Here is a 24,042-nt window from a genome sequence, read left to right as displayed (position 1 = left end):
AAGAGTAGAAACATATGCACAGTGTGATAAATTTGTATCAGTATTCAAAAATCCATGCCAATGTAAAATATTTGAGATTAGTAGTTGCTTTTTTTGTTGTTTAAAAGTAGTCAATAATTTTCTCTTTTTTTCTTTTCAGAAAGAGATCTCTGAATCTAATGTGTTCTGTTTAGTTGTTTTCCTGACCATTACCAGTAATAACTTGAAACCACCCCCACTAAATGGTGATGAACATTTATAACCCACTGAATGACCAAAACCCACCCACCCCACCTCTTGGGAATGTTGGTATTGTGTTCTTTAGACTGTTTCCTGTTGTTCGGGGATGATGACATCTTTAGGGAACCCTGAGAAAATTGGGATAATGGTCAAGTCCTGGGATAGCTAACTGTGTTATTTTTGTTTAGTCTCTGTGTGATGGGAAATTGCAGGGCTTATATGAAGTCCTGGCTGGATAGTCTGTGAAGCTGGACCATCTCCGCTAGTATCTCTGAAGTTGTTCTTTGTGTAGATTTTTGAGGCACTTACTTCTGTTTATCTACATTCTGCCACACAGCTTTTATACCTTTCCTCCATTCTGTATCCTACTTGGTCTATGTCTCACTGACCTCTCTGCACACCTAGATTAATCTCCTCTTCCTCTTTCTCCCTGGAAATCCTGTCTGTCCTCTCCTGCCTAGCTATTAGACATTCAGCTCTTTATTAAACGAGACAGAAGGTACCTTGGCAAGGACACATCCTCATAGTATACAAAATGATTATCCCACAATAGAGGTTTTTGGTTTGTTTTGTTTAATTCATTCTCTGGAGGGACTTTTGGGGGGAGGATGCTGCAGGGGTGAGTGAGGATGTAAAGGGGCTGAGAGGTGACCGGGATTGGGGTATATGATATGAAATTCCCAAAGAATCAGTACAGGATTATGTTATTTTTTTTTCTTCAATTCATAATCCTTGAAACTTGCGGCGCTACTAGCTATACTAACTGACGGGACTACTCCATTACGTATACACACATGCACTCATGCACAGACATGCATGCAGAGTTTCATTATTTAATTATTCTTGCCAATATTCATCTTAATCCATAACTGATAAACGTATGAAAGAGGTGCCTGGGCAGCTCACTTCGTAGAACATGAGGCTTAAGTATAAAAAGTTAAGAGTCCATGATCACCGGGGAGCATGGCACCAGTCAGGCGGGCGGGCGTGGTGCTGGAGTAGCAGCTGCATGGCATGTGTTGAGACAGCACAAGGTGGGCATGGAGAGAGGCGTGAGAGAGAGGCATGGAGAGAGGCATGAGAGAGAGACAGAGAGACAGAGAGACAGAGAGACAGAGAGACAGAGACAGAGACAGAGACAGACAGACAGAGACAGAGAGTGAGAGAGAGAGAGAGAGAGAGCGCTACCTGGGAATGACAGGACTTTTTAAAGCTCATCCCCCCATGACACACCCCTTCTAACAAGGTCACACCCCCAATCCTCCCCAAACTGCTCCACCATCTGTGGAACAAGCATTCAGACATGGGCCTGTGGGGCGCAGTGTCATCCAGACCGTCACACCAGAGCATAACATGTTCCATATTATTTTTCTGCTGTGATGCTCTCTTCCCCCATCATGCACATTAAATACAAGGAGTCCCAAGTTTAAGAGCCACGTCAGCCTAGCTCCGGATGCACTTTGGTGGGTCCCCGTGTCCAGCATGCTGGCTGGGTCTGCTGAAAGTCCCCCTGTGTCATCGTTGTCACCTGCCCTGCTGTCTACTCCCTTCACACCCCCTGGTGTCTTTCTGGGTAGCTGCAGGCCCAGGAGGCCTCCTCTGGTATCTGAATGGCATCGTGGTGGGCTGCATGACACCTTTCTTCAGCAGTTCTTCAGGGGCTGTGATCCAGTCAAGGGAAAAATGCTGCGTTACCTCTCACAAAGGTACGGTTCTTGGGAGGTCATCACGGCTCCTTATTTTCACTGAAACTGAAAATCTAGGCTTTTCCCACTTTGATTTACTTGTCTCACCCTTTCTCCAACAAGGACTGGGTTGTGTATTAAGCAACCGCTCATACCTTGTGTCTTTGCCTCCTCTGAGGGCAACCACAGTTAATGCTGACTCCATCTGTGTAGGGACTGACCACACGAGCAACATCCAATGCAGGTCCTCCACCATAGCAGCACGCTGAGCGATCGGTGCACAGTCAGTCTGGTTTGTGGTAAATTCAGGCTCTGGGTCTCATTGATCTGATAAAGTTAGTAACAATGGGTGAACAACACAGATCACAACTCTTTTTTAGTTTTTACTAATGCTCTAAAATCCAGCCGGTGAGGATATAAGCTAGAGAGTATCATCCCATCAAGACACAGCACAGCCTTTCACCAGCTCTACAGAACGAATTTTTCTTTCTTGACATACCACTTTTTTTTTTTGTGGAGTCATCCGTTATATACAGAGTTGAGCTTCAATCTGAGTGGTTATGAGTCTTTACGGAGTTGAGAATTATAAGAAATTGGGGCATTGTTTAGTCAATTTCCATCCCAAACATTTCCTTCCTGTTTATGCCTTGGATTCCAAATCAGTGCGTGGAATAGATTGATAAAGCAGGTGGAAGCTGACGCCTGTGTGGGGTCACAGTTAACCCTGTGTGCTGAGTGTGGTCACAGTTAACCCTGTGTGCTGAGTGTGGTCACATTTAACCCTGTGTGCTGAGTGTGGGGTCACAGTTAACCCCTGTGTGCTGAGTGTGGGGTCACAGTTAACCCCTGTGTGCTGAGTGTGGGGTCACAGTTAACCCCTGTGTGCTGAGTGTGGGGTCACAGTTAACCCTGTGTGCTGAGTGTGGTCACAGTTAACCCCTGTGTGCTGAGTGTGGGGTCACAGTTAACCCTGTGTGCTGAGTGTGGTCACATTTAACCCTGTGTGCTGAGTGTGGGGTCACAGTTAACCCCTGTGTGCTGAGTGTGGTCACAGTTAACCCCTGTGTGCTGAGTGTGGGGTCACAGTTAACCCTGTGTGCTGAGTGTGGGGTCACAGTTAACTCCTGTGTGCTGAGTGTGGGGTCACAGTTAACCCCTGTGTGCTGAGTGTGGTCACAGTTAACCCCTGTGTGCTGAGTGTGGTCACAGTTAACCCTGTGTGCTGAGTGTGGTCACAGTTAACCCTGTGTGCTGAGTGTGGGGTCACAGTTAACCCTGTGTGCTGAGTGTGGGGTCACAGTTAACCCCTGTGTGCTGAGTGTGGGGTCACAGTTAACTCCTGTGTGCTGAGTGTGGGGTCACAGTTAACTCCTGTGTGCTGAGTGTGGGGTCACAGTTAACCCTGTGTGCTGAGTGTGGGGTCACAGTTAACCCTGTGTGCTGAGTGTGGGGTCACAGTTAACCCCTGTGTGCTGAGTGTGGGGTCACAGTTAACCCTGTGTGCTGAGTGTGGGGTCACAGTTAACCCTGTGTGTGCTGAGTGTGGTCACATTTAACCCTGTGTGCTGAGTGTGGTCACAGTTAACCCTGTGTGTGCTGAGTGTGGTCACAGTTAACCCTGTGTGTGCTGAGTGTGGTCACTGTTAACCCTGTGTGCTGAGTGTGGTCACAGTTAACCCTGTGTGCTGAGTGTGGGGTCACAGTTAACCCCTGTGTGCTGAGTGTGGTCACAGTTAACCCTGTGTGCTGAGTGTGGTCACAGTTAACCCCTGTGTGCTGAGTGTGGGGTCACAGTTAACCCCTGTGTGCTGAGTGTGGGGTCATAGTTAACTCCTGTGTGCTGAGTGTGGTCACAGTTAACCCTGTGTGTGCTGAGTGTGGGGTCAGTGAGGTGCCCAGGAGCCATCTTCCTGACGCCTGGTGGCTGCTTCCTCAGGCTGAACGCTTGACTTGGAGATCCCCACAGTGACCACATTCCCAGTGGGTTCCCTCCCACGTAGAGTCACTTGGCCAGGCATGGGGAACCTCCTTGTATGTAATTGTAACATGCAAGTGTAATATGCCGTGTGTACTGTATGGAACAACTACATTTTCAAATGCCTGACCTTGTTTTGCTGTGACCTTGCTACGTGTGATGTCCTCTTGTGTTTGCCCATTGTCTTCAGCTTCTCTGATTACACAGAACATTTAGAAGCGCTTGCCTGCATCGACACGGTCATGCAAGCAAGGTTCACACTCCAAGAAAGCTGTATAGCCAAGCAAACACTCAGCGTGTGTGGCTTTGGATGAGATTGAATGCACGTGGGAAGATTAACTTTCAGAATTAACTTTCTGTGTTCTTGCTTTGATAGTGAAAAGAATCGTTCAGCATGGTTGGGGCAAGATTGACTATCAATTGTCACTGTCATCGTCTCGATGACTTTTTTTAGGATTTGTAGAGTGTTTTCAATAGAAATGACTTTTATCCCTTTGTAATAGAAACATAAACAGAGCTATAAAGCAGTGCTGTTTAATTTCATTGGGAGAAGCGTTTTTTTCCCTAAAGTGGGCGTTCAGCAACAGTGAGGCAACACACTGATTATGTGTAGGGTATAGATCTGATATATAGATGTCTTAGGCACTGTTCTATTCCTGTGAAGAGAAACCATCACCAGGGCAACACTTACAAGAGAAAACGTTTAATGGGGGGGGGCTGGCTTACAGTTTCAGAGGTCTAGCCCATTATCACCATGGTGGGAGCATGGTGGCAGGCAGGCTTGGTGCCTGAGAGCTGCATACTGGACAGAGACAGAGAGACACAGACACAGACAGACACACAGAGAAGGACAGAGAGACAGACAGAGATAGATGAGATAGATACGTCAGCGTCTTGGGCGTTTGAAACCTCAAAGCCCACCCCAGAACATGCTTACCCGAGCAAGGCCACACATATTCCAGAAAGGCTACGCATCCAAGTGGTTTCAAATAGCTACACCCCCCTGGTACTAAGCATTCAGACATATGAGTCTATGGGGGCTGTTCTTATTCAGACCGTCACGATAGATTAAGTGGGTTGTGGTCCTGGGGAGTTTGTGCTAGCAAGACTTACTCAGTGTCTGCAAGATTGTAATTCTTAGTCTTTATGAGACCTAAAAACTAGAATAAAACAAAATAAAGGAGCCTCATAGTTGAATACATTTAGGGAAAGATAGCAAATTGTAGGGCAGTGTCACTTGAGGGAGAGGACATCAGAAATAAAACATTTATTATCACGCATGATGCTGTGTGCCTTTATTTCCAGCACTTTGGTGGTAGAGGAAGACTGATCTCTGTGAGCTCGAGGCCAACTAATAGTTATGAATGAAAAGCTAGATCTCTAACAGAGCTACTACGATAGTATTCAAAATGATTAGCAGACCTAGTTTTTTTTTCTAAACAGTTAAGATTTTTATCTACTACCTTTGAGCTGTTGTCTTCCTGCTGAACTGGCTAATCACAGCTGCAACATTTGTTGTTTTCATTGATGCCATCAAAACAAATAGTGTCTTATGTGTTTATGAACTAGGGCAAGAGCCAGTGTTCTGAGGCCAGTGTGCTGAAGAGTGTGAGCGTGTGTGTGTGTGGGGGGGCATTTTCTTAATTGCTAATTGACAGAGAAGGGCCTGGCCCACCCTCTCTGGTTGGTGCCATCCCTGGGCCTGGACTGTATAAGAGAGGTAGCTGAACAAGTCACTTTTCTTCTTTTGCATTTTTCTGTTATCTCCAGGTTCCTGCCTTGGCTTCCCTCAACGGTGATTTAACTTGTAAATGAAAGAAACCTTTTTTCTCAAGCTGGTTTTTGTCAGTATTTTATCACAGCAACAGAAACTAGAACTGTGTGCGTCTGTGCCTGTGCCTGACGTCAACCTGAAGTGTTCTCAGGCACCATGCACTTTGTCTTAAGTCAGGGACTTATTGACCTAGAGATAGCTGATTAAGAAAGCCTGCCTGTCCTGTAAGCCCCAAAGATCTGTTTGTCTCTGCTGCCACAGCACTGGGGTGCCTGGGGTCCCAAGTGCACGCCATTATGCCCAGGTTTTTGAGGGAGTTCTGAAGATCAGATTCTGGTCCTCATGCTTACGTGGTCATCACTTTCCTGACATGGCTAGTCCCTCACTAGCACTGTTGGCCCTCTGTTAGCATTGCTGGGTTCTGCCGTGGAAACATAGTTCCCGTCTCATTAACGAACACCACTGGGATTTGCACATGTTTTGTCCATGGTTTATCGTTTGAACACTTTTGAGAAGGCTCCTTGAGCCTCGTGAGTCAATATCGGACAAAGCTTCAGCTCAAGTATTCAACAATTAGGGTCCAAAGCTCATACTCGGGCCCTGGGCTGGCCGGTCCTCGGGGACAGAGGGGAAGAGTGTAGACTTCACTCTGGAGCTGCTCCCAGTTTGGGTGGAGGGGATGTGTCCACACAATCCATATCCTGTACCGCATAGAGAATGAATGAAATACGGTCCTGGGGGATAAGTCTGTGGGAGAACTTGGGAAGTTGAGAGTCACGTAAGTAAGTGACTCAGTTAGAGAGAAGAGGCTTTCCTGGGAGGCGGAGATGAGGGCGGCCGGAACGTTAATCAGGTAGGAAGCATTGTTAGTGTCAGGGTGATGCTTGTGCGGAGGAACAGGTCAGCAAATGCGTCTCGTGCAACAGCCGTCCGTCAGCCTCAGCTTGAACACGGGTCAGGGGTTGAAGGTCACTTGCGGAGGGGTTTGTCTGCCGGAGAGGATACTTCGTGCTCTCTCATAGAGGATGGCGAGCTGTGAGAGAGTTTGTGGGGTCAGGGGTTGAAGGCCGCTTGCGGAGGGGCTTGTCTGCCGGAGAGGATAATGCGTGCTCTCTCTCAGGATGGTGAGCTGTGAGAGAGTTTGCAATTGCCGCTGGGGTTACAGCCCTGTCCTCCAGCTCCCTGACTATAAATGGGGTTGGCTGGCGGCACTCTGTAGGAACGAGATGACTCAACATGAACGAATGAAGTGTTTAGAGCAGTCGGTGGCATACAGTAAGCACAGAGTGTGAATACAGTGCAGCTGCAGTGAGGGGCAGGCTCATGAGTAGCCACCACAGCCGGTCATTTCTGCACTGCATTGTCACCACGTAGGTTTTACCTCTGCGTTTCGTTTACACTGATGGGAGCGGAGCTGGGTGATACCCGGGCCTGGGCCACTGGGAGAAGCCTCCTTTGCTCCCTGCCAGGAGGTGATGGCCGCTGCCGCGTGTATGGAGTGGGTCTGGGCTCGTGGAGCCAGTCGGCGTGGCTCGGGGAGAGGATGCAGGCTCGGGGATGTTAGATGTGGTGGCCGTTGACAGAGCTGTTGTCACTGGTGATGTGGGGCACCGGAGGAGCTACGCAAAGCTCAGGGTGCCATCGACGACGAGAGGAAGAGAAATGCAACAGTGCGCAGCACGAGTGACTTTAATCCTGGTGTTAGTTGTTGGGTGAAGAGTGATGGCATAATGGAGGGATGAGGTCTTTTTTTTTTTTTTTTAAGTAAGGGGTAGATTAGAAGTAGCCTAAAATGCCTTGTGGTTAAACTGCTGAGGGCACTGCTGCCTTCTCCCGTCATTTCTCCTGGACCACATGAGGTTTTGAGGTTGGCTATGCTCTTGAAACTTCTCTTATCATCCCAGAATACGAAAGAGAAACAGCGGCCCTCTTTTCATGGCGAGCAATTTCTGATGTCACCAAGGCATTTAGACTGTAAAATAATCCCCGTGAAACACACAGTTGACAGTTTGGTTTCCTATCTAGACTACCAGCTTACTTCCGGTTTGAATGTCTGAGGAGAGCACATGCTAACTTTATTGATCTGGAGACAGGCTTCAAGCTAGGATTGCTTCCATATTTCATCTTAGAGCTCATTTATCCCAAAGACATACCTACCTTGTTTTTGCACAGTAGTACAAAGAAACTAAGGCGAATCCTTAGTATAGAAGGCAGTGTGTTAGCCTCACGAATTCCTATTTAAGCCCGGAAAATGGGGTTTCCGCACTGACCACCTGGTAAGAAGCCTTCTTCCGTGGAAAGACAGGGCCCTGTGAGATGAGATGTTGGCACCTGCTGCCATTTTGTTTCCCTGCAGTCTTCCTCCCTCTGGGGTTTCCCACTGAGCCAAACTGGAGGGCGGATTCACTGGGGATGGCACAAGGTGGACATTCTCTTGTGTGACGGGATTTCCCCTCATCAACTTCAGGGAATAAAACTTTCTCCCCCCCCCCCCCCCCCCGAAAAAGACAGAATAAATGCTAAATTCTCTTTCCGTGTTGTTCGTTTTTGTGTTCAGAGCTTCTGTTGCTGTACCTCCACTGTGCAAAATGAGTTTCTTTATTTTGAAGTTAGTGTTGGCCGTTGGTGTGGCCCCCGGAACTGTGCGTGCTGTGCTGTGTTGCAAGGGGACCCGCTGATCCTCGGGATGCGGTGGTCTCATGGTCAGCCAGTGGGACACCCTGCACACCCTCACCCTCTTTGAGGTGGCAACATTAAGCATGAAGATGATGTCCCTCTCCCTGCTTCCAGGCATAGGAGGTTGACCCAGGGTCACGCTTCAGTTTTTTTTCTGCCTCACATCTGTAATCAGCCATTATGTAAAGGGATGCTGCTTCCTTTTAAGGGGAAACGGAACTTAGAAAGCTGCATCTGGGCACTGCTGCTGCGGGGGGGTGGGGTGGGGGGTGGGGGTGGGGGGAGTGGTGTCTAGGGCAGCAGACGGATGGCTGTGCCCATTCTTTATCACACATGTGAATGCCCATTAATTATAGCCTCCCTATTTCCAGTTTAAGTTTTCACTTAGAATTAAGTTTTTACTAATTTTATGTTTATCTAGCATGTTACATGATCTTTGTTTTATACTTCTTTTTGACTTCAGAATATTTTCTTTGTGACTTAAAATCATTCTCTTCTTTTAAAAAAAAGTTACTTTTTTTTTTTTTTTTGGTTTTCCGAGACAGGGTTTCTCTGTATTGTTTTGGAGGCTGTCCTGGAACTAGCTCTTGTAGACCAGGCTGGCCTCGAGCTCACAGAGATCCGCCTGCCTCTGTCTCCCAAGTGCTGGGATTAAAGGCGTGCACCACCAACGCCCGGCTAAAAAGGTACTTCTTTAAAAAAAGGCTACACTGCTATAATCTGAAGTAGTAGTTTCTTTTATTGTTTTACTCCTCTGTGTGCGCGCGTGCATGCGGTGTGCACGCACCACAGCATGTATGTGAAAATCAAGCACATGTGTGGAGTCAGTTGTCTCCTTTCACATTTTCATGAGTTTTGGGGTTCAGAGTAAGCTCACCAGACTTGGGCGGTGAGTTCCTTAGCCCACTGATCCATCTTGCTCATTCTTCTGTTGGTGAGCTAAGCTCTTTTAACTGGTCCTCATTGTGAGTTTCTTTTTAAATTTCCTATGTTGAATGTGTGGCACGATGACATTTTAATACTTACGACTACTAACAAATGTGCGGGAATTCGTTCATCTTCATCCAGGCGTAGTCTCTTTTCCCTCAGCCATTTCTTGCTAGCTGAAATCTTTGAGTGTTTTAGTTTTGAAAGGTTTACGAACGCATGAATCTTTTTCCTTTTAGTTCTACACAAGAGACAGTATATTACATGCCCTTTCATAACTTGCCTCTCTTTGCCTGACAGGTCCTGGAGGTGACTTGCTATAGTAACTTTGCTGTAGTCATTGGGACGATGTCTCATTAATAGACATCTATCTGTGCCATCTCCAGCGATCTTGTTGTTTACTCCTTAGTCCCAGGAGTAAACACATATATGATACTTGTATATTTTTTGATAGTATTGCATAGATTTATTTTTAAGCAATTCTTTTATATATATATCCCTACCATTTATTAAACCAAAAAGGAAATTTACATCCAAAGACGATGGATATGTTGCATATAAGCAATCATTTTTGACATTAAAAATTAAATCCCTCCCAAGGGTCATAGACTAACAAAAACTCCAGCGCCACGCTTGGGAAATCTCCCTTCAAGTTGTCAGGGGAGCCCAGAAGACTCCCAAAACACTATAGGGTATTGACATTGTCCTTAGTTGCTTCCTGAAACTTCAAGATAAGACCTGGTGGCGGAAGACGTTATACACTTTGTACAAAGGACTTTGAAGAATTTAGCCGGAACTGTTGTGAAAGCTAAAGACTAGCTTTCACAGTGTCCAAGGGAGCTGTGCAAATTACCAAGGGAGAGAAGCAGTCAACAAACCTACCCAGCTGTAAAGTTTACAAACCGCAGCAATGAGCAACATGATAAGATATCACTCAGTGGGCACTAGTGTTATTTGCCCCTTGAGAGTAACCAAAAGCCTTAATATTGGACTTAAGGACCTCTCCACGGCCAACTACCTCTGGATGGAGAGCCTGCTGCGCCACTTTGGTAAAACGGTTTGCCTCCTAACCGCATTCTCAATAGCTGCCCTTACAGTCACCACAAGGGCAGCTCCCGTCCCTCAGCGAAGGAACTTTGTGCAAAGGATGGAAAGCATTCTGGGAATCTACAGCTGCTCAAAAATGCAGAAAGGAACAGACTGCAGGGTCCCCAACGCCAGTGAATTATGTCAGCGACACAGTCTTTATAACCAAGGGTCATCAAGCATCCAGGAAGATTCCAAGAGCCGGGACCAGGATGTCTGCTGTGAGGCAGTATCTTCTGTAAATGACAGGGAGGCTGCGCCCATAACATCTCAAACACACAGTCACTTAAACAAGATCTGTGCATTGATGACACCAGCTGACATACATGCCAACACGGATGTGTGCATGTGGGGGGTCTCACAAAGCCTCACCCCTCAGATGAAGTCGTGCAGGCTGTTGGTGGCCGCCGAGAGACGTGGGAAGAATCCCGTTTCTCTAGGGATGAGGCCCCTGGTTGGTTATCCAGTCCCCGGGGGTCACCCTGAAACACTGCTCAATGCCTCTAGGAGGAGGCTTTGAAAGTTGTTTGGTCCCACTTCTGGTCCCACCCTCGCTGTCCTTCTGCTTCTTGAGTGAGCGAGCGGCCTTAGCATGCACTCGTCCGCGGAGCCCATTTGGGGTCTGGTACCACCATGCAGCTCCCTTTACAGGGGTGCTGCCCGAGGCTAGGAGAGACGCTAGGATGAGGGATGAAGGGCTCTCCACCGAGTTTCCATCCGTCTTGTAGCTCTGCTGCTTAGACCGTAAACCAGGAAACTGCATATCAATCCCACTTCATTTGTATGTGCGTTTTAAATAGGTAAAAACAGTGTGTTAAAAAAAAAAAACCAGAGACCACTCGCAGTGGACTAATGATGTTTTATTTTCTCCCTGCTGTGTCCCATCCCTCTTTTCAGACACTTCATATATCTCGATTTCTTGGATGTCTCCAGAGATATACTTTACTGTATTTTACAATAGTCTTTACAGACCTTGGTGTTTGTTCCATGCCATGCATGGTATACATAAAGTGGCCTTGTTCTTTTAAATAGTTATATGCGATTCACTTTTTAATGACTAAAGAAGCTAGATTTTTCCTTTTGGTAGTTTGAAATGTTAATTCTGTGATGGTTACAAAGCTGCTTTAAAAAACAAAACAGAACAATAACAAAACAAAAAACACTAGGCAGGGCTGTGGTAGTGCACACCCTTAATCCCAGCACTCGGGAGGCAGAGGCAGAGGCAGGCCGATCTCTGTGAGTTCTAGACCAGCCTGGTCTACAAGAGCGTGTTCCAGGACAGCCTCCAAAGCCACAGAGAAACCCTGTCTCGAAAAACAAAACAAAACAAAACAAACAAAACAAACCCCCCCCCACACACAAACAAACCCAACAACAACAAAACAAAACAAAAAAACCAAAAAAACAAATACCAGGAAGGGGTTTAAGTTTAGTTACTTTATATGAAGTGCATGTAGCCTTCAGAACACATTGTCTTTAATGAAGTTTTCGGGAGTCTGAGTCAGCTCTGCAGTTCAGTACATGGAGTCTCTGTATAGAAGACAGTGACCGGTCGTTAGGTTCTCAGTTAGATTGTGGGTGCTGTGCACGTAAAGTGAATGGACTCTAATCGGGTGAATGAATCGTGCTCAGTGTGTGGTCTTCAGGAGTATGGGGGTGTTGGAGACAGGCATGAAGAGTGTGCTCTGGGTACTCTGTATCGTGCTGGTGTTACTGCGTTTTATAGCTTCTTGGTCTAGAGTTATTTTGTATGGTGGATCGGATACCTCACATTTTGTCCTCACAAAAGACTCTTAGCTGTCTAGAGTTTGTTCAGAAGTAGAAGCTTTAGAGCAGCAGCGAGTGTGTGTGTGTGTGTGTTTGCACACGCATGCTTGCGTGTGCGCGCACCTTAAATACCGCACCGTCTTTATTGTTGAACCGTTGCTCAGACTACCGTCATCTCTATGACCATGGATGTGGGACGGGGATGTGGGGTTTTGGTTTTGCTGTGCAGGGGAACTGAGCCGTCTCCGAGCGGCCGCCGTGGAAGCCAAGCGGCCTTCGTGGAAGCCGGCAGCTTGCAGGGGTTAAGTGTCTGATGTAGGGATGCCCTTAGCTTTGCTGCTGAGAGCAGCTGTCTTCCCTAGCCACGCTCCTCCATGTCTCCTCCTGCCACCTAGACCCTCAGGAGGGACCTCTCCCTCCTTCATTGCTGAGGTCTCTTCTCCACCGGGGGCACAGGTCCACAAGCCTGCTGTGGGAGGGGCCGGTGTGTTCTGCGCACAGGGACGCATAGGTGTTAGCTGGCTGCCGACTCTGTCGTCCTGCTGGAAACTCTCCTGGCCTGGTCCCAAGGCCGTGGGAACAGGTCCTAAGGGGTTAATTAAATGCGGCAGCTCATTGTTTATAAGTACTGCCCTGGTTTTTTCCATACCGGGAATCTCTTACTATGCCAAGGCAAAAAGGTTCACTGAGGTATCCGCGGAGATCTGCATGTCTGTAGTGATCCTAAAATGAAAAGCATAATTAAAGCGAGAAGTTAGCTTACCCAGCTGAATCCAGCCTCCCACCCACCGTCAAGACAAGTAGCTTTGTGTGTTTCACACCTTACATGGTGACACTGCGATCTCCCCAGCCACCCCACTCTGAATCTGGAAAATTCTCCAGTCTAGCAGCCCCTGGCTCCGTGTCTGTTAGCAGGCTGGTACCTGGTTTCCCTGGAGAGGATGCCACACCCAACTCTCCTCTTTGTTCTCAGTCAAGGGTCACCACCCCCACTGAACCTGCTAGGCCCTGCCCACTTTGTTTCCACAACTTCCCGAGAGCCAGCCTTCATTTATATGTCTGATCCTGATGCTCCTTTGCTCATGGTTCTTCAGTGCCTTTAGTTAAGTGGGCCTGGGTTGCTGGCTGAGAGTCTTGGAAACGGATGTATGGCTCACCAGTGCCCTCTGGTGGTCATTCTGGAAACACCCGTCCTGGGGACCTCTGGCTTCTGGAGACTCCTGCTTTCCATTGTGGACGGAAGCTCACACGCCTGCTTCTGCCTGTGGAAGGTGGCAGGAGGCCACGCTTCAGGTCCCGTGGTCACACCAGAGTGGTCCTCGCATGGCTGCTGTTTCCTCTGCATCTCTGTCTCTCGGGGCGGGCCTCAGGTGGTTTCTCCCGAAGTTCTCTTTGTGAACCTCCAGCCGTCTGCTTTTAACACTGGTGACTTCTGTTTTAGCTGTTAGTTAATCATTTTCCCCTAGGGTACACTCTTGATTTCGTAGAAGCAGCGGTTCTTCTAAGAGGCAGTGTCTTTGGACAGAAAGCCGGGTCAGTAACAAGCTAGGTGACTGCCTGACAGTTTATCTACCTTTTGGCACACACGAGTTCTCAGCTGCTGAGTCGCATCTGGAGCAGAGGAAAACGTTTTGTGGGTTATTGTTATTGTTGTCTGTGCTATGCTCCATGTGTGGGGACACCTGTGGAGGCCGCCTGGCAGCCGTGCGCACAGATGGTCGTGACCTGTCTGCTGTGTGAACTAGGAACTGAGCCTGGGTCCTCTGGAAGAGCAGTCGCAGGCAAATGTTTTCAGAGGGTTAGTGTGTACAGTGCGTTACTGTGTGGTGTTTCTCTGTGTACAGTGCATTACTGTGTGGTGTTTCTGTGTGCAGTGCATTACTGTGTGGTATTTCTGTGTACAGTGCGTTACTGTGTGGTGTTTCTCTGTGTACAGTGCATTACTGTGTGGTGTTTCTGTGTGCAGTGCATTACTGTGTGGTGTTTCTGTGTACAGTGCGTTACTGTGTGGTGTTTCTGTGTACAGTGCGTTCCTGTGCGGTGTTTGTCTGTGTACAGTGCATTACTGTGTGGTGTTTCTGTGTGCAGTGCGTTACTGTGTGGTGTTTCTGTGTACAGTGCGTTACTGTGTGGTGTTTCTGTGTACAGTGCGTTACTGTGTGGTGTTTCTGTGTGCAGTGCATTACTGTGTGGTGTTTGTGTACAGTGCGTTACTGTGTGGTGTTTCTGTGTACAGTGCATTACTGTGTGGTGTTTCTGTACAGTGCGTCACTGTGTGGTGTTTCTGTGTACACTGCATTACTGTGTGGTGTTTGTGTACAGTGCATTACTGTGCGGTGTTTCTCTGTGTGCAGTGCGTTACTGTGTGGTGTTTCTGTGTACAGTGCGTTACTGTGTGGTGTTTCTGTGTACAGTGCGTTACTGTGTGGTGTTTCTGTGTGCAGTGCATTACTGTGTGGTGTTTGTGTACAGTGCGTTACTGGGTGGTGTTTCTGTGTACAGTGCGTTACTGGGTGGTGTTTCTGTACAGTGCGTCACTGTGTGGTGTTTCTGTGTGCAGTGCATTACTGTGTGGTATTTCTGTGTACAGTGCGTTACTGTGCAGTGTTTCTCCCGTGTACAGTGCATTACTGTGCAGTGTTTCTCCTGTGTGCAGTGGCCTGTTTTCCACTCCCTCACTCTCTGCTGGCCTTCACTCCCTCTCCATCCAGCCGGCCATGTTCACGGGGCAGCTCAGCAGAACACAGCAGCCTGCCCAGTGCTTTGACTCTCTTGGTCTCAGATCACCTTGGGGCGGCAGCTGTGACCTATGCTCTTGTTAGTGCAGGCTGCTAGTTATCACACTGACAACCACCATTGGATACCACAAGTGAACATAGGCCACATGGGGATTTTAGATAATTATAACTTAAGAAATCATTCTGTTGTGGGTATTCAAAAATGTACAAGCGTGTAATTCCCTTTACCCTGTTCCCAGCTTTAACCACAAACTTAAGACCACTCTGATTTCTCCCTCTCATCTTTGTCAACTTCCATAAATCATGAAATTTTCTTTTCTTTTGCCTTGTGAAACGTAGGTAGTTTCTTGCTGGAAATTAAGTATTTCAGAAGGAAAAAGGAGCCACTCCACTGAGATGTACTTCATATGCTATACAATTTACCCACTTATGAAATCAGCCCAGTCATGTTTGTTGTGTTCATAGTTATGAAGCCATCTGTTGTGTGACAAAACTTTTCCTGGGGAGATGCAACACACACGCATCTACTCACCCCAGATAGGGACCCCACAACACACCAAAGTGTGGACACGCCCAAATCCACCTTGGTGAGCCAATGGGTTTTATTAGGGTTCCATACAGGATTATGGGTGAGGGGATACTTACAGGAATAGAAATGCCTGGAAGCTGCATCACTAAGGCCCACCCTAGCATGGGTGACGGTTCACAAAACCTGGGAACCTTGAGCATCCAGGACAGCCCGCAGGCAGCTCAGCAGGTTGGAGAGTCTTTTCCAGGTGGCTCTGGTCTAAACACTTCCAGGAAGCCTGTCTGGTTTCAAAGGTCTTCTTTGCAGCACGCTCTCCTCAAGTCTTTGTAGTTCTGTTCCTCTAGTACAGGGGTTCTCAACCTGTGGGTCATGATGCCTTTGAGGAAATCACTAAGACCAGAAAATACAGATATTTATGTTACAGTTTGTGGCAGAACAATTAGTTATGAAATAGCAATGGAAATAGTTTTATCACTCCAGCATGAGGAACTGTATTTAAGGGTCATAGCATGAAGAAGGTGGAGAACCAATGCTCTAGTCTCCAAGGCACTGTCACCTTTTATTGCTTACCCTGGCAGCGAGGTCCCTAGTGGTCGGTTTCAGGGACTTCCTGCTTGCGTAGCTCCCCTGCAGACGGGATGTCTCAGTCTTGGAAGAAATGGTTATGTAACACCATTGACCACATCTCAGAGCGTTTCCATCAAATGCTCCATGCTCCTTAGCATCACTAGTCTACTTTGTAAGTACGGAGTTTCTTGTTTTAGACACCATAATCCGTGGAATATGTGGTTCCACCCAACTGACTCTTTCCACCTAGTGTTGTCAAGGTTCTTCCATGCTGTACCATGTCTCAAAAGCTTAGCATTCCTCTTATAGATCTGCGTTATTGCCTCGCAGGCATACGCCACAATTAGTCCGCTCATCGGTTAATGGGTGTTTAGATCATCTCTCGTCAGGTGTGAGTCTTGCTGGATTCCAAGGATATTTGCATAGAGTCTCAGTGTAGATAAGGGGGGGTTTCCTTTTTGTTTGTTTGTTTGAATTTCTCTTGGGCATATAGCCAGGTACAAAGCAGTTGCGTCACATCATATTTCCATGCTTAACTTTCGATGAACGGCCACGCTTCTCTTTCTTCCTCCTGTATCACATTCCCGGCAGCAGTCCTCAGGGATCCACTGTCTTCACATCATCACCAATGCATGCTACTGTGTTTGGCGGGAGTCATCATAGGCTCAGGCCATTGTGCTTTTGCTTTGTGTTTTCCATGACAGCGTCTGGTATTGAGCTCCTCCGAGCCTTCCTTTGGGCCATCTGCTTATCTTCGTCGGAGAGGTGTGTGTTCCGGTCTTCTGCAAGCTACCCTTAGAATTAAATTGTCCTCTCATTATTGAGTTGTAATAATTCTTTATGTGTTCTAGACCCAGGTCCTTTCTTGAGGGGTAGGGACATAATTTTCCCAGTATCTCTCGGTTGGTTTTCTTTTCATTAGATGCGTCGGTGAAGAAAGCATCTAACATGAAATAGGATCGTGGTGGAAGACCTTCCAGTGATTCTTACAGTGTTTGGAAATGGATCGTACAGCTTACCATGCCGAGGGGATATCTTTTCCCATTCAGTCAGCTCCAATGTCTGGCTGATCAGCCCCCTGGAGGTTTGATTAACCCTGTTGAGGAGGCTCCTTTGTCCTTGGGTATGATTGTGTTTAAAACAAACAAACAAACAAACAAGACCTCTTTAACTCATTCTCGCATAGTGTCCAACTGCTTTTGTAAAAGGAAAGATTGTAAGCCAGGAAACTGAGCTATCACAGGATTAGAGGGTTTTTATTTACACATTTACAAGTAAGTTTCTTCAAAAAGAAGACAAAATACATCTGTTGAGGATCCAGGTGTGATTTGCAGCAGCATCCACATGGTGGCTCACAGCCATCTTTACCTCCAGTTCTGGGGGGATCTGATGCCCTCTTGTGGCCCTTGTGGGCACCAGGCAAGACACATAGGTATGTAACACACACACACACATACACTCACACTCACACACACACACACACACACACACACAGACAAAGAGAGCAAATCACAGTGTCTGTACATCCGTGCTTCTAGTTACAACAGCGTTAAAGCATTTAGCCTTCTTTTTGTGTGTGCTGGTGTCAAAACCCCCATAGGTATGCAATGGTGGGGTTCTTTTAAGTTCCTACTAAGAATTGAAAGGCAGAACCAGTAGGTAAGGGACTTCATATCTGTTTTGGAAGGACTTTATGATGGATTGATGGAAGTCAACATCTAATTTATGGAAATCAGGCATATTGAGGGGATTACCCTCAGAAAAGAGAGAGTGAGTCATCCATACGAGGTGGAGGAGGCTAGAGAAACGGTGTGTGACGTTTCAGCTTGTCCCGGAAACGCATCTGCTAGCGCTTACGGGGCGGGGGAGCCGGGAGGTCCTTTAGGTGAGCAGAGCCTCTGAGCGCCAGAGCTAGGTGGGGTTAGTTCCACCCCACGCACAAGAGGTTCCATCTTCATCCTCTAAAGACCACGCATCTACTGAGGACCTCGGGGCCACGAAGCCAGCCCTGGTGCTTCCGTAAGCAGTGTGCCGGCCACTGTGTGGCCCTTTGGGTGTCAGCTTAGCTGGAGGGAGGGCGCAGGCCCTGATGTCAGAAGCAGTGCGTGCTGTCCATTGGCAGCCAGGGCCCAACTGTTCCCTTCTGTAATCGTCCTTCGTGGTTTACTGATGAGTTCCCACTTTGTTCCCCTTGTGCTGGTGACTCATCTGTCTTTACAGTAACGGACCTTTGTTTTGCAGAAGAGGAAACTGAGACTTAGCCAAGGTTCAGTACTTGGCTGCGGATTTCACAAGTGGTGAATGGTGGTGGCGCTGGGGTTTGGGTTGCAGACTCCTCGTGTTTCTCAGCATATCCTCCTGAAGCCAGTACGTCTCTGCTGGTGTCACACCACTGGGAATGTCTAGGGTTCTTTGTCTTTGGCAGGCTGTGTTGTTTGCAGCTGGGTTTTATTTTGGGCTGCCAACCAGCTCCCAAATAAAGACATGGAGACTTATTATTAATTACAAACGCCTGGCTTTAGCTTAGGCTCATCCCACTAGCTCTCATAACTTAATTTAATCTGTTTCTGTTCATCTATGTTTTGTCTTGTGGCTTTTTTTTTAACCTTACTTTCATTCTGTATGTCTTACTTTCCTGCTTTTTCCATGTCTGTCTGGTCCTGGTGTTTCTTTTTCTTTTTTCTTTTTTTTTTTTTTCTTTGTGCCTAAATTCCTCCTCTTCCTTATATCCCTGACCTGGAAGTACTTCCTGTCCCTCCTCCCTTGCTATTGGCCAGTCGGCTTTTTAGTAGACCAATCAGGCACCTTAGACAGGCAAGATAAAACAGCAGCATGTCTCTCCACAATTAAACAAATGCAACACATATTTGCATAGTTAAAAAATTTTCCCCAACACCTGTTCCTCTCTCCTCTGCCTAGCACCCAGATTCCTGTTCCTGTTTCTGGTTATTTTTGGGGGGAGGGGAGTGGCGGCTCTGGGCGTCATCTTTCAACCACCGCATTCATGGAAATTCCTGTGTTTGATGAGTAAAGTGGGCCGTGGGTCACATTTGGTTTTTACTGCTGGCTCCTTAGCCTTACCTTCTCTGGCAGTCTTACAGCTCCTGTATCTGTGGTGGGGCAGGCAGACTCAGTGACACCCCCCCAGCGTTCTCTTCTTAGGGTAAGGCATTAGCGAGGGTGGGCTTGTGCTTCTGGGACCCTGGAATACAAGGAAGAGCGTTGATGAAAAACTAACAACCGCTTCTTCTTTTCATTGTTGACCCATCGGCATTCTGGGTAGCATTCGTGCCCACAATTCTAACACCCTAGCTCACAGGCCTCAGTGCATGCTTTATGGAGTGGGACTGCCGGGGTGGCTGTGTTTCTTGAGTTGCTTGAATTGGGAAGGACGCCGCTTTCAACCTCCCTGGCTCACTCTTCCCCATCTATCCACTCCGATTCTCTCTAGCCAAATCTTCTCAATAACCTTTAGTTTTTGTTTATCGTCCAGAACACCCAGAGCCTCCTGCGAGCCTCCTCATGGGTCCTGGGAATCAGACCTCAGTCCTCGTCCAGACACCTGCAGCCTCAATCCCCGAGCCGTCTCTCTATCCTGTCTGTTTTTAATTCCTTTTTTTAGGGGACTGGTAGGGTTTTGAGACAGGGTTTCTATGTGCAACAATACTGACTGCTCTGACTAGATCAAGCCACCCAGGGATGGAAAATGTTTGTCATAAGTCACATCTATATTGAACATACACATTTTGTGTTTGTCACTGTCCACACAGTAGTATAATATGTATCTGCGTAGCATTTGCATTGTTTTTTACGTTATAAGTGTAGGGAAGATGCAAAGTATAAAGAAGATATGTTATGGTTTTATACAAATACCACTTATTTCTCTCTGTGTGTGTGTGTGTGTGTATGTATATACACGTGTTTGTCTACATGGGTGTATGTCAGTGCAGGTCCATGTGTTTGTATGAGCAAGCATGTGGATGCCCGAGGCCGATACTGGGCGTCTTTTGCTTTCTCTCCACCGTATGTGTTGAGCACAGCTCACTGGTCATAGCTAGTCTCCTTGCCCTGTGGGTCCTCTGTGTCTGCTTCCCTCACACTGGGCTTACAGGTGTGCCGCCACGACTGCCCGGCATTTACTTGGGTTCTGAGGACCCGAACTCTGTCCTCACCCTTGGTTGGTAAGTGCCGTACATCTGCCCAGTCTGGCAAATTTTAATAAGGACCTTGGGCACCTGCAGATTTTGGTATCTGTGGTAGAAGTGCTGGCACCAGTTTCCTGTGGTGATGTGGACAACGCCGTGTCTCTGCATTTAAGTAGTGACTAGTGGGGTATTACGGGTTTTCTTCTGCATGTGTATCTAAACTACACATTTTCTATAGCGAACTTGTACTTCTGTTTTGTTTGTTTTGTTTTTTTTTTACAAAAAAAATATGAAGATAATGCCAGAGGCAAAGTAGGTGTGTGCAGATTTGTGCTATTTTTAGTTTTGGCTGAAATGTGCCGTGGGCTTGTTGCTCAAGAGGCTTGCTGTACAAAGCTCAGGGTGTGTATCATTGTTTCTGTTTTTGCTTGCTCGAGGTAACCTCAACCTGTCTCAACAGATGGTTAGTGTTGGAATTGAACACGTGTCACGAGCATGTCACAAGGCGACAAGAAAATGATGACATCCATAGTTGAGTGTTTTGTTTTTAGTTCCAGTTGATCAGTTTTAGCGACGATTAAACTCAGAACAGAGTATTAGTCTAATCAATATCTGACCATACCTTTGTACTGGAGGTTTATCACTGGAGTTTAACGTTTTGGTGCACACTTAAACTTTATTTATTTGTAACACTTTTTTTTATACAGGTTTCATGTAGCCCAAGCTGGCCTTAAGCCTACTATGACATATACAGGAATGACCTCCAGATCTCTCGCGTCCATTTCCCAGACCCAATTTTAATTTGAAAGGCGTGGTTGGAACTAACACCTAACAGTGGCTGTCTGGTTACAGCTGGCTTGTGAAGCCAATGGTCTCCCTCTGTTACCGTCAGACAATTGGTTTCCACTCCTCACTTGAGAGCATGGGAGAACAGATGATGGGAAAACATTGAAGTTGTCCTCCTAAGATGCTTTTTTAGAAAACAGTGGTTTCCTAACTCCTTGGGGGAAACTTGGCTGCAAGCTTGCGGTTACTAAGCTTTTGTTTGTTTTGTGTGTTTTGCCCGCGGAATGGGCTAAAGTTAGCATCGTATCCTTTCTGGTTGCCAGAGGCTACACAGTTTAATTTGTGCCCCAGTGGCAGTCACTCTAAAGCAGTTTCAGTGATTTTCGTTTTGCTTGTGTGTGAGCACGTGTGTGCGTTGGGGGCTGGGCACGTGTGCCAACGTGGTGGTCACAGGCCAGGCTCCGTTTGCGGGTCTCCTTCCACCTTGGCTGCGGGAAGGTTTCTTTGTTGTTTGCTGCTAAGCCGAGCTGTTTCTTCCCTGGCCTCCCTGGTCCACAGCATTCAGGGATTCTCTCCTCTCTGTCTCTGCCTCCCATCTTACCATCAGAGCACTAAGATTACAAACACGTGCTGTCTGCCTGGATCGACTGACCTTCTTGGGACTCAAGCCTGCGCCTTACCCTCTGAACCGCCTCCCCCGCCCCGTACACACCCACCCCGTCCAGTACCCACACCCCCTCCCCATCCTCTTCTGCTGCCTTTTCGTTTCTTAGCTTTCAGTGCCTCTCACTCAGCCTGACCCTATCCTTTCTGAGTTACCACCTATCAGCGCTGGTTGAAGAAAGCGAAACCCACTAAGGTGCGGATGGTCCATGCCGGGGTCACGCCCCTGCCTGTGTCTGTGCACATCCCGGGGGCTGTGCAGGTTGGGAAGCTCACGCTCTCGCCTGTGGGTGTCAGTTCTGTAGACAGACCAAAAGCCAGGGCACGCGTGTTTGAAATCTGACACGGAGTGGGAGAGAAGCTCACCCCGAGAGCTGCGGTGGCAGCCTTGGTGCGGAGCTGCGGTGGCAGCCCTGGTGCTCTTCAGTTAGTGGATCAGGGTTTCTTACCAAGTGCTCTTCCTCTGCTGTTCTGCTTTCTGATGGCCCTTGAGTGGTTTTGTGATACTAACTGTTGTTTATCGCAGATGACAAAATTCTCATACGGGCGTCTTTAGCGTCACAGTCATGCAAGAGTAGGGATGGCTTGGTCCCCCTGAGATCTGGCCAGGTTCTGTCTGGCCATGCTTTCTTGAGTCGTGACTGCATAGGCAGACGTCGTTTTTATGTAACAAGTGTTAGACTTGAAAGTATGTCCTCAGGTAATTGGGGGGGGGGGGGGAGAAAAGATGTAATTCTTGTTAGCTGTGTCTACAGTCAGGACTCTCTTTCTTTTTCTCTTAATGCAGAGTGGACACAGATATCTACCAGGTACCTTAGAGAGCAGCTGGTCAAGATCTCTGACTTTTACCACATGGCCTCCAGTACAGGCGACGGTCCTGTCCCTGTGCCGCCCGAGGTTGAGCAAGCCATGAAGCAGTGGGAGTACAATGAGAAACTGGCGTTTCACATGTTCCAGGTAATCTGTCAAGGCATGCAAGGCAAGGATGCCTTCCACATACAGTCAGCATAATCTGTCAGGGCATGCAAGACAAGGGTGCCTTCCCCATACAGTCAGCACGCTGCTTAACGGCAGGGATGCGTACTGAGGAATGCGTAGGTGGTGATTTTATCATTCTGCAAACATCACAGAGTACACGTATGTATACATGTATGTGGTATAGCCTGCTACATACTTAGACTATACGACACGGCAGATACCTGCTACATGTGGTCTTTGGTTGACCAAAACATGCTGGCAGATGTCCATATTTGTATTTTCTGGGAGCTAAATAACGCATCTTTATATGAACTGATGCGTTCACAGAAAGACACTTAATATTACTTTGTGTGTGAATGAAATTTTGAGGCAAGTTCTTATTGGCCTTGAACTGGCCTCTGTAGACCATGCTGGTTTTCTCTGCCTCCCTGGGGTTATAGGCACACACTACAGTTTTAGGCACATCTGTTACAGTACTTTCAAGGGAATGCGTGTGCTCTGTGATGACAGTTTACTACAGATATTTAGCTACACTTGTCAATGATACCAGGTATTTTAGTGCCATTAATTACTTTGTAATCGTGGTAAAGCACAACCCTCTTAAACTATTTTGCAAATTAGATATGTTTATTTAGAAGTACCTCTGTGCTGCCGCTTCCCGTCTCATAACAGATCTCCCCTCCCACTGAAGTATTCCACGTGAAGGTCATCTTCATTTAGTTCAGTTGTATCTTGAATTTATTAAGACCTAAGGGGTAGATTAAGGGCAACCAGGAACGATGGGATTCTCACCCGGACAATCTGCTGTAATTCTTATTGACCAGCAAAGGTCAATTGTGGTGTTACTTGACTTTGTTTTTATTCCTGACAAGGTGTGTTCAGCTAGAGTCCTATTATCACCCAGGTTGTCATTTATCCGTCATGTTTATCAAAAAGGAAGGGAATAGGTGTTTTTTAAATGTTCCACGTGGAGCTTTAGTTGTAATACCCAGGTAGCAAGTGAGTTGTAGAAACAGCTCAAACAGTAAAACCAGCAAACAGACAAAAAGCTGCGTGGTTCTTTTGTGAAGTAGCAGCGTTAGTTTTTAAATGACTAAACACAGCCCTTAAAAACCCCAGCCCTGTTTATGCTGACTGCTTCAGAGTCTGCTCCACAGTCTTGTGGCTTTTACTAAGTTAGTCGTGTAGTGGTCTTCTCCGTGGTGTGTTTTGTCGGCTCGCTTGATTCTTTTATAAAGAGCAACCTAGTAGTAACATTTAATTATTGTGAGTATGTGTGTGAGTGTGTGTGTGTGTGTATTCATGCATGTACGTACGTGACTGCACACCCACACGCACTACATGGCCTGTACATGCAGGTCAGACAGTAACCTGTGGGATATTCTCTCTACCACGTGGGTTCCAGGAATTGAACTCAGGTCTTCAGGCTTGGCAGCAAGTGTCTTTTGCCTGCTGAGGTATCCTGCCATCCAGGATGCCCTTTTAAATAGAAAACAGATCTTAGAACGGTGAAAATTGATGTCAACT

The 24,042-nt window shown here is 47.2% G+C and overlaps 1 protein-coding gene across 7 annotated transcripts in view; it reads left to right on the top strand.

Moving 5' to 3' along the window:
* Med12l (mediator complex subunit 12L) overlaps positions 1-24,042 on the top strand; it is a 307,049-nt gene that overhangs the window by 38,612 nt on the left and 244,395 nt on the right. For all 7 annotated transcript variants that reach the window (XM_040754386.1, XM_040754384.1, XM_040754385.1 and 4 more), the window contains one exon: positions 22,325-22,494. In XM_040754386.1, the coding sequence (XP_040610320.1) occupies positions 22,325-22,494 (170 nt within the window). The remainder of the gene's footprint in view (positions 1-22,324; positions 22,495-24,042) is intronic.

Source organism: Mesocricetus auratus, unplaced genomic scaffold (assembly GCF_017639785.1).
Source record: "Mesocricetus auratus isolate SY011 unplaced genomic scaffold, BCM_Maur_2.0 Super-Scaffold_100011, whole genome shotgun sequence".
Lineage (NCBI taxonomy): Eukaryota > Metazoa > Chordata > Mammalia > Rodentia > Cricetidae > Mesocricetus > Mesocricetus auratus.
Note: the sequence above shows the minus strand (reverse complement) of the source record. Positions and strands in the feature narration are given on the sequence as shown.